General features: G+C 46.4%; 1 protein-coding gene across 2 annotated transcripts in view; it reads left to right on the top strand.

Annotated features, from left to right (window-relative positions):
* The window catches only part of LOC139379111 (glucosidase 2 subunit beta-like), a 270891-nt gene that overhangs the window by 165731 nt on the left and 87513 nt on the right, over positions 1-17647 (top strand). For both annotated transcript variants that reach the window (XM_071121937.1, XM_071121936.1), the window contains exon 12: positions 1593-1682. In XM_071121937.1, coding sequence (XP_070978038.1) covers positions 1593-1682 — 90 coding nt within the window. The remainder of the gene's footprint in view (positions 1-1592; positions 1683-17647) is intronic.

Genomic DNA, 17647 nt, shown 5'->3' with positions numbered 1-17647 from the left:
CACACACACACACACACACACATACATACATACATACATACACAATTGCCTTTGTGACCTTAGTGGGAGACCCCACTCCACCGTATCAGTCCAGAGAGAGTACCCGCCTCAACCAAAATGCATTAGCATTTGTGTATCATAAATATGGAAATGGAGCCTTTGCAAAGTGAGAGATAACGGAGCGTTCCTGTATCCTCGATTAGGGAGGGAATGCCAGTCTGCTTCGGCCTGATAATTGGTGACATTGCAATACCGAAACGGTCTGAAAGGGGCACGTCATCTTCGTGTAGCACCAATCCAGTCCCTCTAAGTTGGAGGTGTTAGAAGGGAGGTGAAAGTGACCAGAGGCCCTATCCTTTTAATTTAATGCAAAACTATTTTGTCACTGACTTGCAACAAATGACCAAGATTTTTTTTTGTGTAAGATGATGGATAAATGTAAAATTATTTATTTTGGTTATGACTTATTCTTCACCTATTTATTAGTTTGTTTGAAATTGTATTTTAAACAAACAGCAAAGGCTACTTAAATGTTTCAACGACTCAGATATTATCATATATATAAATGTTATTATTATATTATATTATCAGAAGCTGGCATGTAAATTCAGCAAATTAGATTTTGTGGTGTGGGTAGGGTGGCAATGCTTTTAAGATTATTTTTTTTGCATTAAAATGAAACTGCATGAATAATCAATCGGAAATTAAATGTGACAGAAATTATAACAACATTGCAATCGGTTTTTACGTCCATTACTTAAGTGACACATTTGTTCCATTCTCACTGATGTTCTTGATCTAAACTAAGTCAAGAAGTTTCTTTCTTTAAAGAGCTAGGGCTTTTGATCAGTGTCTTTTGTATTTGGTATAATGTTAACTTACTGTATGTTATTGCCAGCACCATACCACCCTGCATACAACTGCTGGCTTGCTTCTGAAGCTAAGCAGGGTTTGTACTGGTCAGTCCCTGGATGGGAGACCAGATGCTGCTGGAAGTGGTGTTGGAGGGCCAGTAGGAGGCACTCTTTCCTCTGGTCTAAAATAAATATCCCAATGCCCCAGGGCAGTGATTGGGGATACTGCCCTGCGTAGGGTGCTGTCTTTCGGATGGGATGTTAAACAGGTGTCCTGACTCTCTTAGGTCATTAATGATCCCATGCTACTTATCGTAAGAGTAGGGGTGTTAACCCCGGTGTCCTGGCTAAATTCCCAATCTGGCCCTCAAAACCATCACGGCCACCTAATATTCCCCAGTTTACAATTGGCTCATTCATCCCCCCCTTCCTCTCCACTGTAACTATTCCCCAGGTCGTTGCTGAAAATGAGAATGCATTCTCAGTCAACTTATCTGGTAAAATAACTGAGAAATAATATAAATAATAAATTGGTTTCAATATGCTACTGTTAGAAATCGACCCTGTGTGTCCCATGTATAGAGAGATACATATGATTAATATTAGTGTTAATCATATTCATTCAGAGGCGTCTCAAATTAATACTCATTTCTGACGTTTCATTTAAGCAATAACTCATCAAAAGTAAAATGTTTAAGAGTAATTTTCTTTCTCTTTAAACTGTTTTTCCCCCCAAAGGGACCTCAGGGAGAAACTTTCCATAGACTACGGATCAGAGAGAGAGTTTCTATTCCTGCATAACCAATGTCTCCAGCTGAAGGTCTATGAGTAAGTACCTTACATTTTAACCCTTAACTGCACTCTGAGGTTGTATAGTTACATTATTTTTGGGGGTTGGCAGCAACTTATAAACCCCGTTACAGTGTAAAAACCTTCCGTGGAAAACTGGTCTTTGGAATGGTGAAAGTAATGAACGGAACAATTATTAATGTCTTCGACCAGCAGATATACTTCGTTGTCTGCATTCATTGAGTCCAACACTCAGTAAGGAAACTTGTCTGTTGAAAAAGTATAATTGATATGGTCAATAGATGGTAGGTTGAAGGAAATTCTGCATTCTACATTCCGACGTATACTGTACAATGGATATCAAACTGAAAGTGGCTTTTACCCTAGAGCCTCATTGTATTAAGAGATTATGTTAGGTGTGCTTCTGGACCAGGTATCTCTTGTAAAATTAGATTGTTTATCTCAGTGAGACTAACCTGTATAAATAACGATGATATTAATTATTTTTTTTTTACAAAAAACACAACCGGAGGTTTGCAGGTCGGTTTTCCGACCTTGAAGACTTGTAGCCGCGTTACCTTAGTCAACCTGAGCCAACTCAGGTAAATATCTTCTGTAGAACTGTAAATCACCCTGGAGGAGAAGCTAAGCGGCTAAACCAACTAAATTTAATCAACAGTACGGCTTCTTTCACTTCCCTGCCTGTCTCCCTATGGCCCCAGTCTGTGTAGAATCTGTTCTCTTCAGAATTGCTTGCCAGCTGGAGTCTTCTGAGCCTGTGGGTGGTTGCAATTTTAAAAGATTAAAATAAAAATGATCTGAGATCTCGCTTCAAATACGTTCCGGAGCCTTCTCGGAGTCTGTGGTTACCAATTCTCTCTCACAATACCAAGTGCACACTGTCTCTCTCACACTACCAAGTGCACACTATCCCTCTCACACTACCATGTGCACACTATCCCTCTCACACTACCAAGTGCACACTATCCCTCTCACACTACCAAGTGCACACTATCCCTCTCACACTACCAAGTGCACACTATCCCTCTCACACTACCAAGTGCACACTTTCTCTCTCACACTACCAAGTGCACACTATCCCTCTCACACTACCAAGTGCACACTATCCCTCTCACACTACCAAGTGCACACTTTCTCTCTCACACTACCAAGTGCACACTTTCTCTCTCACACTACCAAGTGCACACTATCCCTCTCACACTACCAAGTGCACACTATCCCTCTCACACTACCATGTGCACACTTTCTCTCTCACACTACCATGTGCACACTATCCCTCTCACACTACCATGTGCACACTATCCCTCTCACACTACCAAGTGCACACTATCCCTCTCACACTACCAAGTGCACACTATCCCTCTCACAATACCAACTGCACACTTTTGCTGCATTTACCGTGAAAATAATTATATTCTAAAATACTAGAAAATAATGTTTCAGACTTGGCTACTGCAACTTCTCTTCTTTTGATATTCTACACGTAATGCATGTTTACTGGATTCATCATGGACTAGATACACAACAAATAGCTGTGTTTGTTTGTTTGTTTGTTTGTTTGTTTGTTTTTGCAGCCCCACTCGACCTCTCTATCTCTCTGTCCGTGTCTTCTTCACGCCCCACTTGAATTGTCTTAACTCAGTTCCACAGCACCAGACAGAAGTTGTGTGTCCAGTTGGCCTACTTCTCTCAATCACACACTCTACACCCCCCGTAGCCGCTCTTTCCCGGGCCTAGAGCATCACCCCCCCCCCCCCCTTTTAGACACCAGAGAACATAGTCTCTACTAGCTCAGGGTCCTTAGCGACCCGTCAAACACCCAAGGCGACGTACCAGTCTCCCCTTTCCTTTTCCCTTGCCATGTGCCTTGAACCATGATCCTGAAAAGACGTGGCATTGATAGACACATGAACCCAGGGCCCTCTCGTCTCACTCCCCCGTGCCCCCCGTGGGGCCACAGCGTCGCTCCGAATCCTTTCCGATAATGGAAAGAATCTCTCCGTCTCTCCCACTTCTTGATCATCAGTAGAAGTCTTCTCTTATCCACCTCCCTTGTGTTTAAATGGCCCATCCAACTCCCTTGTGTCTAAATGGTCCATCCACCTCCCTTGTGTCTAAATGGTCCATCCACCTCCCTTGTGTTTAAATGGCCCATCCCACTCCCTTGTGTCTAAATGGCCCATCCATCTCCCTTGTGTTTAAATGGCCCACCCATCTCCCTTGTGTTTAAATGGCCCATCCACCTCCCTTGTGTCTAAATGGCCCATCCACCTCCCTTGTGTTTAAATGTCCCATCCACCTCCATTGTGTCTAAATGGCCCATCCACCTCCCTTGTGTTTAAATGGCCCATCCACCTCCCTTGTGTTTAGATGGCTCTTCTACCTCCCTTGCGTTTAGATGGCTCTTCCACCTCCCTTGTGTTTAAATGTCCCATTTACATGGCCCATCCACCTCCCTTGTGTTTAGATGGCCCATCCACCTCCCTTGTTTAAATGGCCCATATACCTCCCTTGTGTTTAAATGGCCCATATACCTCCCTTGTGTTTAGATGGCCCATTCACCTCCCTTGTGTTTAGATGGCTCTCTCTCTCTCTTGTTCTGAACAGCAGCCAATATTGGAGAGAAATGCCTGGGGCGGTAAAAGTGAGCTCTGGGAACCCATACACTGCCTATCTTTAATATAACTAATAGTTATTATTTAAATACATTGAATTCATTTCGTACTCGTGCGAGAGCGTTGGTGGAGGATCATTCTGAGACAATGATGGGAGCAGAACGAGTGGCTCAGTGTATTAGATAACCCTAATGGAGGACAGAAATGACAAAAGCTGATTGAGACACATAACCCCACACAGACACACATTCTCTCTCTCTCTCTCTATCTCCCCTCCTCGCTTTCTCTCGCATACACACATACATACTCTCTTTCTCGCTCACAGTCACACACACACACACTCCACTCACACATACTCTCACACACAGACACTCAATTCAGCTCAGTTTACTCTTTAGGTACTGTTCATAATAACTCAACCTCTCCTTGTTGATTTGAAGAATGTTCAGTCTCAACTCCTTGTTGATCTGAAGAATGTTCAGTCTCAACTCCTTGTTGATTTGAAGAATGTTCAGTCTCAACTCCTTGTTGATTTGAAGAATGTTCAGTCTCAACTCCTAGATTTGAAGAATGTTCAGTCTCAACTCCTAGATTTGAAGAATGTTCAGTCTCAACTCCTAGATTTGAAGAATGTTCAGTCTCAACTCCTCCTAAATTTGAAGAATGTTCAGTCTCAACTCCTAAATTTGAAGAATGTTCAGTCTCAACTCCTACATTTGAAGAATGTTCAGTCTCGAAGAATGTTCAGTCTCAACTCCTAGATTTGAAGAATGTTCAGTCTCAACTCCTAAATTTGAAGAATGTTCAGTCTCAACTCCTAAATTTGAAGAATGTTCAGTCTCAACTCCTAAATTTGAAGAATGTTCAGTCTCAACTCCTACATTTGAAGAATGTTCAGTCTCGAAGAATGTTCAGTCTCAACTCCTAGATTTGAAGAATGTTCAGTCTCAACTCCTAAATTTGAAGAATGTTCAGTCTCAACTCCTAAATTTGAAGAATGTTCAGTCTCAACTCCTACATTTGAAGAATGTTCAGTCTCGAAGAATGTTCAGTCTCAACTCCTAGATTTGAAGAATGTTCAGTCTCAACTCCTACATTTGAAGAATGTTCAGTCTCGAAGAATGTTCAGTCTCAACTCCTAGATTTGAAGAATGTTCAGTCTCAACTCCTAAATTTGAAGAATGTTCAGTCTCAACTCCTAAATTTGAAGAATGTTCAGTCTCAACTCCTACATTTGAAGAATGTTCAGTCTCGAAGAATGTTCAGTCTCAACTCCTAGATTTGAAGAATGTTCAGTCTCAACTCCTAAATTTGAAGAATGTTCAGTCTCAACTCCTAAATTTGAAGAATGTTCAGTCTCAACTCCTACATTTGAAGAATGTTCAGTCTCGAAGAATGTTCAGTCTCAACTCCTAGATTTGAAGAATGTTCAGTCTCAACTCCTAAATTTGAAGAATGTTCAGTCTCAACTCCTAAATTTGAAGAATGTTCAGTCTCAACTCCTACATTTGAAGAATGTTCAGTCTCGAAGAATGTTCAGTCTCAACTCCTAGATTTGAAGAATGTTCAGTCTCAACTCATAAATTTGAAGAATGTTCAGTCTCAACTCCTACATTTGAAGAATGTTCAGTCTCGAAGAATGTTCAGTCTCAACTCCTAGATTTGAAGAATGTTCAGTCTCAACTCCTACATTTGAAGAATGTTCAGTCTCAACTCCTCCTAAATTTGAAGAATGTTCAGTCTCAACTCCTACATTTGAAGAATGTTCAGTCTCGAAGAATGTTCAGTCTCAACTCCTAGATTTGAAAAAGGTTCAGTCTCAACTCCTCCTAGATTTGAAAAAGGTTCAGTCTCAACTCCTCCTAGATTTGAAAAAGGTTCAGTCTCAACTCCTCCTAGATTTGAAAAAGGTTCAGTCTCAACTCCTCCTAGATATGAAAAAGGTTCAGTCTCAACTCCTCCTAGATTTGAAAAAGGTTCAGTCTCCTTTGTTTGATCGTCTCGTAAAGTACGTCCATATGAATCATTTCCCCTGTTCTAGTTTCTTAGCCCTCTGTGATGTTAGTCGAGGGAAAATATATCGATACTTGGATTTCAAAGGGAAACATTTCCTTTTGTTGTCGAACACTTTCAAGAAGACAGATTAATGGTGAGATTAGTAGTTGAATAGAGACGCACTTCAAATTGCCTTGATATGAATCCATTTCTCCACAGGCCGCAAACAACCCAAATCTGAGAAGTAGTTCTGTAGTTCTGTGTGAATCGTCAATAACTATTTTCCAATACAACTAGGCCTACAGAAATGTTTTCACCTCTCTTTCTGCTAACTATTTATTTAAATTAATACAAATTTCGCAAACACCCAACTCAAATAATCTCTGAACGTTTCTCGCAAAAAAAAAAAGTTAATTTTACGTACCTAAGTCAAGATGGTCACCTATAGTACGTGGCTCTGTGACGCCTCAGATAACGTCTCGGCAGCCGCAGTTGACGCAACTCAGCAAAGTGTGAAGGAGGACACCCCCGTAATAAACCTCTCAGAAGTGGTGCTGCCAAGTCTTAATACTGCGAGTGGATTTGTGGACGGTTTCCTCAAAGCAACTTTAAATTGAGGGCCTCGGATTTATGCAATACTGTCAGGTCGGATTCACTCAGCCTTCCAACTGTAGTGGCATTAGAAACTAGTTTGTTGAATGAGTCATGCCTTGTGACAGGAAGGAAGTGAAAAGAGAACGTTTGACACAACTCAATTGGCACTTCCCTGTCTTTAATATCACATATAGGTTTAACATAAAATAGGTTATTTTAGGGGTTCTTTTAGGGGGGGGGGGGGGGGGACAAAGAAACACTATCGAAATCAATGCCTAGAGGGGACAATTTGAGATAGATGCAACGGAGCCAGTTCAAGCTGGTGTGCGTCGAGTGCTTGATGTGGCGACTGCCTCAGGAGTTACCAAGGCGATGTAAACAGTCTGTTAGAGCTCTGGAAGAACAAATCGAGGTTGGTAAAACCTCAGGGACCGTCACATGCAGAGGATCTTGGTGTAATGTATACGTGCTGTCATGATATTAGGCATCATACATCTCAAGAGCGTTTTCTCCCCATTTTCTCAACAGTATCTTTCATGCCATGTTTGTTCCATTGCGGTTTTAGGGCTCAGAATTGAGGCGAGCCTCTGCGTGTTGATGTCAGGTGTCATGTCGAGGATACAACTGCCTATGTGTGTATTATATATTCCTAGGTTCAAATACTATCTAAAATAATAATTTTGCTGTGCTTGATTGAGATTTCCTGGCACAATGGAACCAATAGAATTGTCCCTAAACCCCACTCACTACAGACAGGCTAGAGCAAAATTCTCTAACTATTTGAAAGATTTCAAATAGTATTTGAACCCACCTCTGGATGGTATGATGCAGCAGGGATATATACTGAACAAAAAACATATATATACAACATGCAACAATTTCAAAGATTTTACTGAGTTACAGTTCATATAAGGAAATCTGTCAATTGAAATATAACATTTTATTGTCCCCCGGCACAAGGTGCACCTGTGTAATGATCATGCTGTTTAATCAGCTTCTTGATATGCCACACCTGTCAGGTGGATGGGTTATCTCGGCAGTGGAGAAATGCTCACTAACAGCGATGGAAACACATTTGTGCAAAACATTTGAGAAATAAATAAGTTTTATTGTGCGTATGGAACACTTCTGGTTTGTTTTATTTCAGCTCATGAAACACGAGACCAATACTTTACATGTTGCGTTTATATGTTTTTGTTCAGTGTAGGTGTGGAGAGGAAGCCAGAAGGCCTGAAGCCCAGTCCATCGTAATGTGAAAGAGTTTGACGACAACAGCTGGGCCGGTTACTGCAGATCCACGCCTTGCAGAGCCGGCTCTTTGTCACACTCGGCTGCTTTTGAAATTATGATAGATGTGGCAGGGACAATGTCGTTAAACGAATGCATGAATTTCAGCATTAATGTTAATAAGTTACCCCGGAAATTAATTCATTTCAAAGGTCACATTTGGTCGATTGTCAATAAGAAGAGGGTTCTCTTACGCACTCGGGCACATCCACTAATCAAGTAGTTGACCGCAGGATTGATGTCATAGAGAATAATACATCTTCAATCAGGGGGCTGAAGGTGAAATGACCGTCTGAATTGCTCTGTTTAATAACTGCTATTAAAAGTAATCTCCTCGTTAGACTATGCCCCTGCATAAATGTCCTGGAAAATAGTGCTGTGGAAAACAGCAGTGCAACACTTTTCCTACGTCCAAGTAGTCTTAAATGATTTCCTTTCCTCTTCTTCTTCTGATCCCCTTGATTGGTGAAAATAATAGGGTGGGCCCCCGTCCAGAAACATCCCCCATCCCCTGTCCAGAAACAACCCCTATCCCTATCCCCCATCCCCTGTCCAGAAACAACCCCTAGCCCCCATCCCCTGTCCAGAAACAACCCCTAGCCCTATCCCACATCCCCTGTCCAGAAACAACCCCTATCCCACATCCCCTGTCCAGAAACAACCCCTATAGCCCCCATCCCCTGTCCAGAAACAACCCCTATCCCCCAACCCCTGTCCAGAAACAACCCCTAGCCCTATCCCCCATCCCCTGTCCAGAAACAACCCCTATCCCCCAACCCTGTCCAGAAACAACCCCTATCCCCCATCTCCTCTCCAGAAACAAACCCTAGCCCTATCCCCCATCCCCTGTTCAGAAACAACCCCTAGCCCTATACCCTGTCCAAACACAAACCCTAGCCCTATCCCCCATCCCCTCATCCAGAAACAACCCCTAGCCCTATCCCCCATCCCCTCGTCCAGAAACAACCCCTAGTCATATCCCCCATCCCCTGTCCAGAAACAACCCCTATCCGCCATCGCCCGTCCAGAAACAACCCCTAGCCCTATCCCCTGTCCAGAAACAACCCCTAGCCCTATCCCCTGTCCAGAAACAACCCCTAGCCCTATCCCCCATCCCCTGTCTAGAAACAACCCCTATCCCCCATCCCCTGTCCAGAAACAACCCATATCCTGCATCCCCTGTCCAGAAACAATCCCTAGCCCTATCCCCCATCCCCTGTCCAGAAACAACTCCTTGCCCTATCCCTCATCCCCTGTCCAGAAACAACCCCTATCCGCCATCGCCCGTCCAGAAACAACCCCTATTCCTCATCCCCTGTTCAGAAACAACCCCTAGCCCTATACCTTGTCCAGACACAACCCCTAGCCCTATCCCCCATCCCCTGTCCAGAAACAAACCCTATCCCCCATCCCTTGTTCAGAAACAACCCCTAGCCCTATACCCTGTCCAAACACAAACCCTAGCCCTATCCCCCATCCCCTCTTCCAGAAACAACCCTTAGCCCTATCCCCCATCCCCTCGTCCAGAAACAACCCCTAGTCATATCCCCCATCCCCTGTCCAGAAACAACCCCTATCCCTAATCTCCCGTCCAGAAACAACCCCTAGCCCTATCCCACATCCCCTGTCCAGAAACAACCCCTATCCCACATCCCCTGTCCAGAAACAACCCCTATAGCCCCCATCCCCTGTCCAGAAACAACCCCTATCCCACATCACCTGTCCAGAAACAACCCCTATCCCCCATCCCCTGTCCAGAAACAACCCCTAGCCCCCATCCCCCATCCAGAAACAACCCCTATCCCCCATCACCTGTCCAGAAACAATCCCTAGCCCTATCCCCCATCCCCTGTCCAGAAACAACCCCTAGCCCTATCCCTCATCCCCTGTTCAGAAACAACCCCTAGCCCTATACCTTGTCCAGACACAACCCCTAGCCCTATCCCCCATCCCCTGTCCAGAAACAACCCCTATCCCCCAACCCCTGTCCAGAAACAACCCCTAGCCCTATCCCCCATCCCCTGTCCAGAAACAACCCCTATCCCCCAACCCTGTCCAGAAACAACCCCTATCCCCCATCTCCTCTCCAGAAACAAACCCTAGCCCTATCCCCCATCCCCTGTTCAGAAACAACCCCTAGCCCTATACCTTGTCCAAACACAAACCCTAGCCCTATCCCCCATCCCCTCATCCAGAAACAACCCCTAGCCCTATCCCCCATCCCCTCGTCCAGAAACAACCCCTAGTCATATCCCCCATCCCCTGTCCAGAAACAACCCCTATCCGCCATCGCCCGTCCAGAAACAACCCCTAGCCCTATCCCCTGTCCAGAAACAACCCCTAGCCCTATCCCCTGTCCAGAAACAACCCCTAGCCCTATCCCCCATCCCCTGTCTAGAAACAACCCCTATCCCCGATCCCCTGTCCAGAAACAACCCATATCCTGCATCCCCTGTCCAGAAACAATCCCTAGCCCTATCCCCCATCCCCTGTCCAGAAACAACTCCTTGCCCTATCCCTCATCCCCTGTCCAGAAACAACCCCTATCCGCCATCGCCCGTCCAGAAACAACCCCTATTCCTCATCCCCTGTTCAGAAACAACCCCTAGCCCTATACCTTGTCCAGACACAACCCCTAGCCCTATCCCCCATCCCCTGTCCAGAAACAAACCCTATCCCCATCCCTTGTTCAGAAACAACCCCTAGCCCTATACCCTGTCCAAACACAAACCCTAGCCCTATCCCCCATCCCCTCTTCCAGAAACAACCCTTAGCCCTATCCCCCATCCCCTGTCCAGAAACAACCCCTATCCCTAATCTCCCGTCCAGAAACAACCCCTAGCCCTATCCCACATCCCCTGTCCAGAAACAACCCCTATCCCACATCCCCTGTCCAGAAACAACCCCTATAGCCCCCATCCCCTGTCCAGAAACAACCCCTATCCCACATCACCTGTCCAGAAACAACCCCTATCCCCCATCCCCTGTCCAGAAACAACCCCTAGCCCCCATCCCCCATCCAGAAACAACCCCTATCCCCCATCACCTGTCCAGAAACAATCCCTAGCCCTATCCCCCATCCCCTGTCCAGAAACAACCCCTAGCCCTATCCCTCATCCCCTGTTCAGAAACAACCCCTAGCCCTATACCTTGTCCAGACACAACCCCTAGCCCTATCCCCCATCCCCTGTCCAGAAACAACCCCTATCCCCCATCCCCTGTCCAGAAACAACCCCTATCCCCCATCTCCTCTCCAGAAACAAACCCTAGCCCTATCCCCCATCCCCTGTTCAGAAACAACCCCTAGCCCTATACCCTGTCCAAACACAAACCCTAGGCCTATCCCCCATCCCCTCGTCCAGAAACAACCCCTATCCCCCATCTCCCGTCCAGAAACAACCCCTAGCCCTATCCCCTGTCCAGAAACAACCCCTAGCCCTATCCCCTGTCCAGAAACAACCCCTATCACCCATCCCCCGTCCAGAAACAACCCATATCCCCCATCCCCTGTCCAGAAACAATCCCTAGCCATATCCCCCATCCCCTGTCCAGAAACAACCCCTATCACCCATCCCCCATCCAGAAACAACCCATATCCCCCATCCCCTGTCCAGAAACAATCCCTAGCCCTATCCCCCATCCCCTGTCCAGAAACAGCCCCTTGCTCTATCCCCCATCCCCTGTCCAGAAACAACTCCTATCCCCCATCCCCCATCCAGAAACAACCCCTAGCCATATCCCCCATCCCCTGTCCAGAAACAACCCCTATCACCCATCCCCCATCCAGAAACAACCCATATCCCCCATCCCCTGTCCAGAAACAATCCCTAGCCCTATCCCCCATCCCCTGTCCAGAAACAGCCCCTTGCTCTATCCCCCATCCCCTGTCCAGAAACAACTCCTATCCCCCATCCCCCATCCATAAACAACCCCTAGCCCTATCCCTCATCCCCTGTTCAGAAACAACCCCTAGCCCTATACCTTGTCCAGACACAACCCCTAGCCCTATCCCCCATCCCCTGTCCAGAAACAACCCCTATCCCCCATCTCCAGTCCAGAAACAACCCCTATCCCCCATCCCCTGTCCAGAAACAACCCCTAGCCCTCATCCCCCATCCAGAAACAACCCCTATCCCCTTCCCCTGTCCAGAAACAACCCCTAGCCCTATCCCTCATCCCCTGTTCAGAAACAACCCCTAGCCCTATACCTTGTCCAGACACAACCCCTAGCCCTATCCCCCATCCCCTGTCCAGAAACAACCCCTATCCCCCATCCCCTGTCCAGAAACAACCCCTATCCCCCATCTCCTCTCCAGAAACAAACCCTAGCCCTATCCCCCATCCCCTGTTCACAAACAACCCCTAGCCCTATACCCTGTCCAAACACAAACCCTAGCCCTATCCCCCATCCCCTCGTCCAGAAACAACCCCCATCCCCCATCTCCCGTCCAGAAACAACCCCTAGCCCTATCCCCTGTCCAGAAACAACCCCTAGCCCTATCCCCTGTCCAGAAACAAGCCCTAGCCCTATCACCTGTCCAGAAACAACCCCTACCCCTATCCCCCATCCCCTGTCTAGAAACAACCCCTATCCCCCATCCCCTGTCCAGAAACAATCCCTAGCCATATCGCCCACCCCCTGTCCAGAAACAACCCCTATCACCCATCCCCCGTCCAGAAACAACCCATATCCCCCATCCCCTGTCCAGAAACGATCCCTAGCCCTATCCCCCATCCCCTGTCCAGAAACAACCCCTAGCCCTATCCCCCATCCCCTGTCCAGAAACAACCCCTATCACCCATCCCCTGTCCAGAAACAACCCCTATCCCCCATCTCCTCTCCAGAAACAAACCCTAGCCCTATCCCCCATCCGCTGTTCAGATACAACCCCTAGCACTATACCCTGTCCAAACACAAACCCTAGCCCTATCCCCCATCCCCTCGTCCAGAAAAAACCCTTAGCCCTATCCCCATCCCCTTGTCCAGAAACAACCCCTAGTCATATCCCCCATCCCCTGTCCAGAAACCACCCCTATCCCCCATCTCCCGTCCAGAAACAACCCCTAGCCCTATCCCCCATCCCCTGTCCAGAAACAACCCCTATCCCCCATCTCCCGTCCAGAAACAACCCCTAGCCCTATCCCCTGTCCAGAAACAACCCCTAGCCCTATCCCCTGTCCAGAAACAACCCCTAGCCCTATCCCCTGTCCAGAAACAACCCCTAGCCCTATCCCCTGTCCAGAAACAACCCCTAGCCCTATCCCCTGTCCAGAAACAACCCCGATCACCCATCCCCCGTCCAGAAACAACCCATATCCCCCATCCCCTGTCCAGAAACAATCCCTAGCCATATCCCCCATCCCCTGTCCAGAAACAACCCCTATCACCTATCCCCTGTCCAGCAACAACCCATATCCCCCATCCCCTGTCCAGAAACAATCCCTAGCCCTATCCCCCATCCCCTGTCCAGAAACAACCCCTTGCCCTATCCCCCATCCCCTGTCCAGAAACAACCCCTATCCCCCATCCAGAAACAACCCCTATCCCCCATCTCCTGTCCAGAAACAACCCCTAGCCCTATCCCCCATCCCCTGTCCAGAAACAACCCCTACCCCCATCCCCTGTCCAGAAACAACCCCTATCCCCCATCCCCTGTCCAGAAACAATCCCTAGCCCTATCCCCCATCCCCTGTCCAGAAACAACCCCTACCCCCATCCCCTGTCCAGAAACAACCCCTATCACCCATCCCCCATCCAGAAACAATCCCTAGCCCTATCCCCCATCCCCTGTCCAGAAACAACCCCTATCCCCCATCCCCTGTCCAGAAACAACCCCTATCCCCCATCCCCTGTCCAGAAACAATCCCTAGCCCTATCCCCCATCCCCTGTCCAGAAACAACCCCTATCACCCATCCCCATCCAGAAACAACCTCTAGCCCTATCCCCCATCCCCTGTCCGGAAACAACCCCTAGCCCTATCCCCCATTCCCTGTCCAGAAACAACCCCTTGCCCTATCCCCCATCTAGAAACAACCCCTATCACCCATATCCCCCATTCCCCGTCCAGAAACAACCCCTAGCCCTATCCCACATCTAGAAACAACCCCTAGCCCTATCCACTTTATTTATCTCTTATGGTAGAGAAATTAAAATTAAATTATCTGGCAACAGCTCGGGTGGACATCCCTGCAGTCAGCATGCCAATTGCACGTTCTTTTAAAACTTGAGCCATCTGTGGCATTGTGTTGTGTGTGACAAAACTGTACATTTTAGAGTGGCCTTTTATTGTCCCCAGCACAAGGTGCACCTGTGTAATGTTTAATCAGGTTCTCGATAGGCCCACCTGTCAGGTGGATGGATTAACTCGGCAAAGGAAAAAATGCTCACTAACAGGGATGTGAACAAATGTATTCACCAAATTTGTGAGAAAGAAGCTTTTTGTGCGTATGGAACATTATATATATATATATATATAATATATAATATATATATAATTATATATATATTATATTTCTGCAATCTTTCATTTCTGCTCATGGAACATGGGACCGAAACATCAATTTTTTTTCAGTGTAGAAAGGATTTGATAGGTAAAGGCAATATGCAAAAACAATCCCACTATCAGAGGGCAAGGCGGAGCTGCTACCATATTGTTTATACCTAGCCAGTTATTATCTACATATCATAGGACAGGGTGGAGCTGCTACCATATTGTTTATACCTATCTAGTTATTATCTACATATCATAGGACACTCTAGACCCAAACTGCTACAGACCTATATCTATCCTACCCTGTCTTTCTAAGGTCTTCGAAAGCCAAGAAGAGACATTACTGAGACATTACTGTGCAGCCATATTCATCGACCTGGCCAAAGCTTTCGACTCTTGTCAATCACCACATTGTTATTGGCATACTCGACAGCCTTGGTTTCTCAAATGATTGCCTCGCCTGGTTTACCAACTACTTCTCTGATAGAGTTCAGTGTGTCAAATCGGAGGGCCTGTTGTCCGGACCTCTGGCTGTCTCTATGGGGGTGCCGCAGGGTTCAATCCTCGGGTCGACTCTCTTCTCTGTATACATCAATGATGTTGCTCTTGCTACTGGTGATTCTCTGGTACAGCTCTACACAGACGACACCATTCTGTATACTTCTGGCCCCTCTTTGGACACTGTGTTAACTAACCTCCAGACGAGCTCTATAAAATAGCCTCCAACACTCTACTCAACAAACTGGATGCAGTCTATCACAGTGCCAGTTCTGTCACCAAAGCCCCATACACTACCCACCATTGCGACCTGTATGCTCTCGGTGGTTGGCCCTCGCTTTATACTCGTTGCAAAACCCACTGGCCACAGGTTATCTACAATTCTCTGCTAGGTAAAGCCCCGCCTTATCTCAGCTCACTGGTCACCATAGCAGCACCCACTCGTAGCACGCACTCCAGCAGGTATATCTCACTGGTCACCTCCAAAGCCAATTCCTCCTTTGGTCGTCTTTCCTTCCAGTTCTCTGCTGCCAATGACTGGAACGAACTGCAAAAATCTCTGAAGCTGGAGTCTCATATCTCCTTGACTAGCTTTAAGCACCAGCTGTCAGAGCAGCTCACAGATCACTGCACCTGTACATAGCCCATCTACAGTGGGGCAAAAAAGTATTTAGTCAGCCACCAATTGTGAAAGTTCTCCCACTTAAAAAGATGAGAGAGGCCTGTAATTTTCATCATAGGTACACTTCAACTATGACAGACAAAATGAGAAAAAAAATCCAGAAAATCACATTGTAGGATTTGTTATGAATTTATTTGCATATAAAATAGCCCTATAAGTATTTGGTCACCTACAAACAAGCAAGATTTCTGGCTCTCACAGACCTGTAACTTCTTCTTTAAGAGGCTCCTCTGTCCTCCACTCGTTACCTGTATTAATGGCACCTGTTTGAACTTGTTATCAGTATAAAAGACACCTGTCCACAATCTTAAACAGTCACACTCCAAACTCCACTATGGCCAAGACCAAAGAGCTGTCAAAGGACACCAGAAACAAAATTGTAGACCTGCACCAGGCTGGGAAGACTGAATCTGCAATAGTTAAGCAGCTTGGTTTGAAGAAATCAACTGTGGGAGCAATTATTAGGAAATGAAAGACATACAAGACCACTGATAATCTCCCTCAATCTGGGGCTCCACGCAAGATCTCACCCCGTGGGGTCAAAATGATCACAAGAACGATGAGCAAAAATCCCAGAACCACACGGGGAGACCTAGTGAATGACCTGCAGAAAGCTGGGACCAAAGTAACAAAGCCTACCATCAGTAACACACTACGCCGCCAGGGACTCAAATCCTGCAGTGCCAGACGTGTCCCCCTGCTTAAGCCAGTACATGTCCAGGCCCGTCTGAAGTTTGCTAGAGAGCATTTGGATGATCCAGAAGAAGATTGGGAGAATGTCATATGGTCAGATGAAACCAAAATACAACTTTTTGGTAAAAACTCAACTCGTCGTGTTTGGAGGACAAAGAATGCTGAGTTGCATCCAAAGAACACCATACCTACTGTGAAGCATGGGGGTGGAAACATCATGCTTTGGGGCTGTTTTTCTGCAAAGGGACCAGGACGACTGATCCGTGTAAAGGAAAGAATGAATGGGGCCATGTATCGTGAGATGTTGAGTGAAAACCTCCTTCCATCAGCAAGGGCATTGAAGATGAAACGTGGCTGGGTCTTTCAGCATGACAATGATCCCAAACACACCGCCCGGGCAACGAAAGAGTGGCTTCGTAAGAAGCATTTCAAGGTCCTGGAGTGGCCTAGCCAGTCTCCAGATCTCAACCCCATAGAAAATCTTTGGAGGGAGTTGAAAGCATGTGTTGCCCAGCAACAGCCCCAAAACATCACTGCTCTAGAGGAGATCTGCATGGAGGAATGGGCCAAAATACCAGCAACAGTGTTTGAAAATCTTGTGAAGACTTACAGAAAACATTTGACCTCTGTCATTGCCAACAAAGGGTATATAACAAAGTATTGAGATAAACTTTTGTTATTGACCAAATACTTATTTTCCACTGAAACACCTCTCATCACTCATGATTATGTAGGGAGACTGAAACACCTCTCATCATTATGTAGGGAGACTGAAACACCTCTCATCATTATGTAGGGAGACTGAAACACCTCTCATGATTATTTAGGGAGACTGAAACACCTCTCATCGCCCATCATTTTGTAGGGAGACTGAAACACCTCTCATGATTATGTAGGGAGACTGAAACACCTCTCATCATTATGTAGGGAGACTGAAACACCTCTCATCATTATGTAGGGAGACTGGAACACCTCTCATCATTATGTAGGGAGACTGGAACACCTCTCATCATTATGTAGGGAGACTAGAACACCTCTCATAATTATTATGTAGGGAGACTGAAACACCTCTCATCGCCCATCATTTTGTACGGAGACTGAAACGCCTCTCATGATTATGTAGGGAG

The sequence above is a fragment of the Oncorhynchus clarkii genome, chromosome 21 (genome assembly GCF_045791955.1).
Source record: "Oncorhynchus clarkii lewisi isolate Uvic-CL-2024 chromosome 21, UVic_Ocla_1.0, whole genome shotgun sequence".
In the NCBI taxonomy this organism is placed as follows: domain Eukaryota; kingdom Metazoa; phylum Chordata; class Actinopteri; order Salmoniformes; family Salmonidae; genus Oncorhynchus; species Oncorhynchus clarkii.
This window is presented reverse-complemented; position numbering and strand designations above follow the sequence as displayed.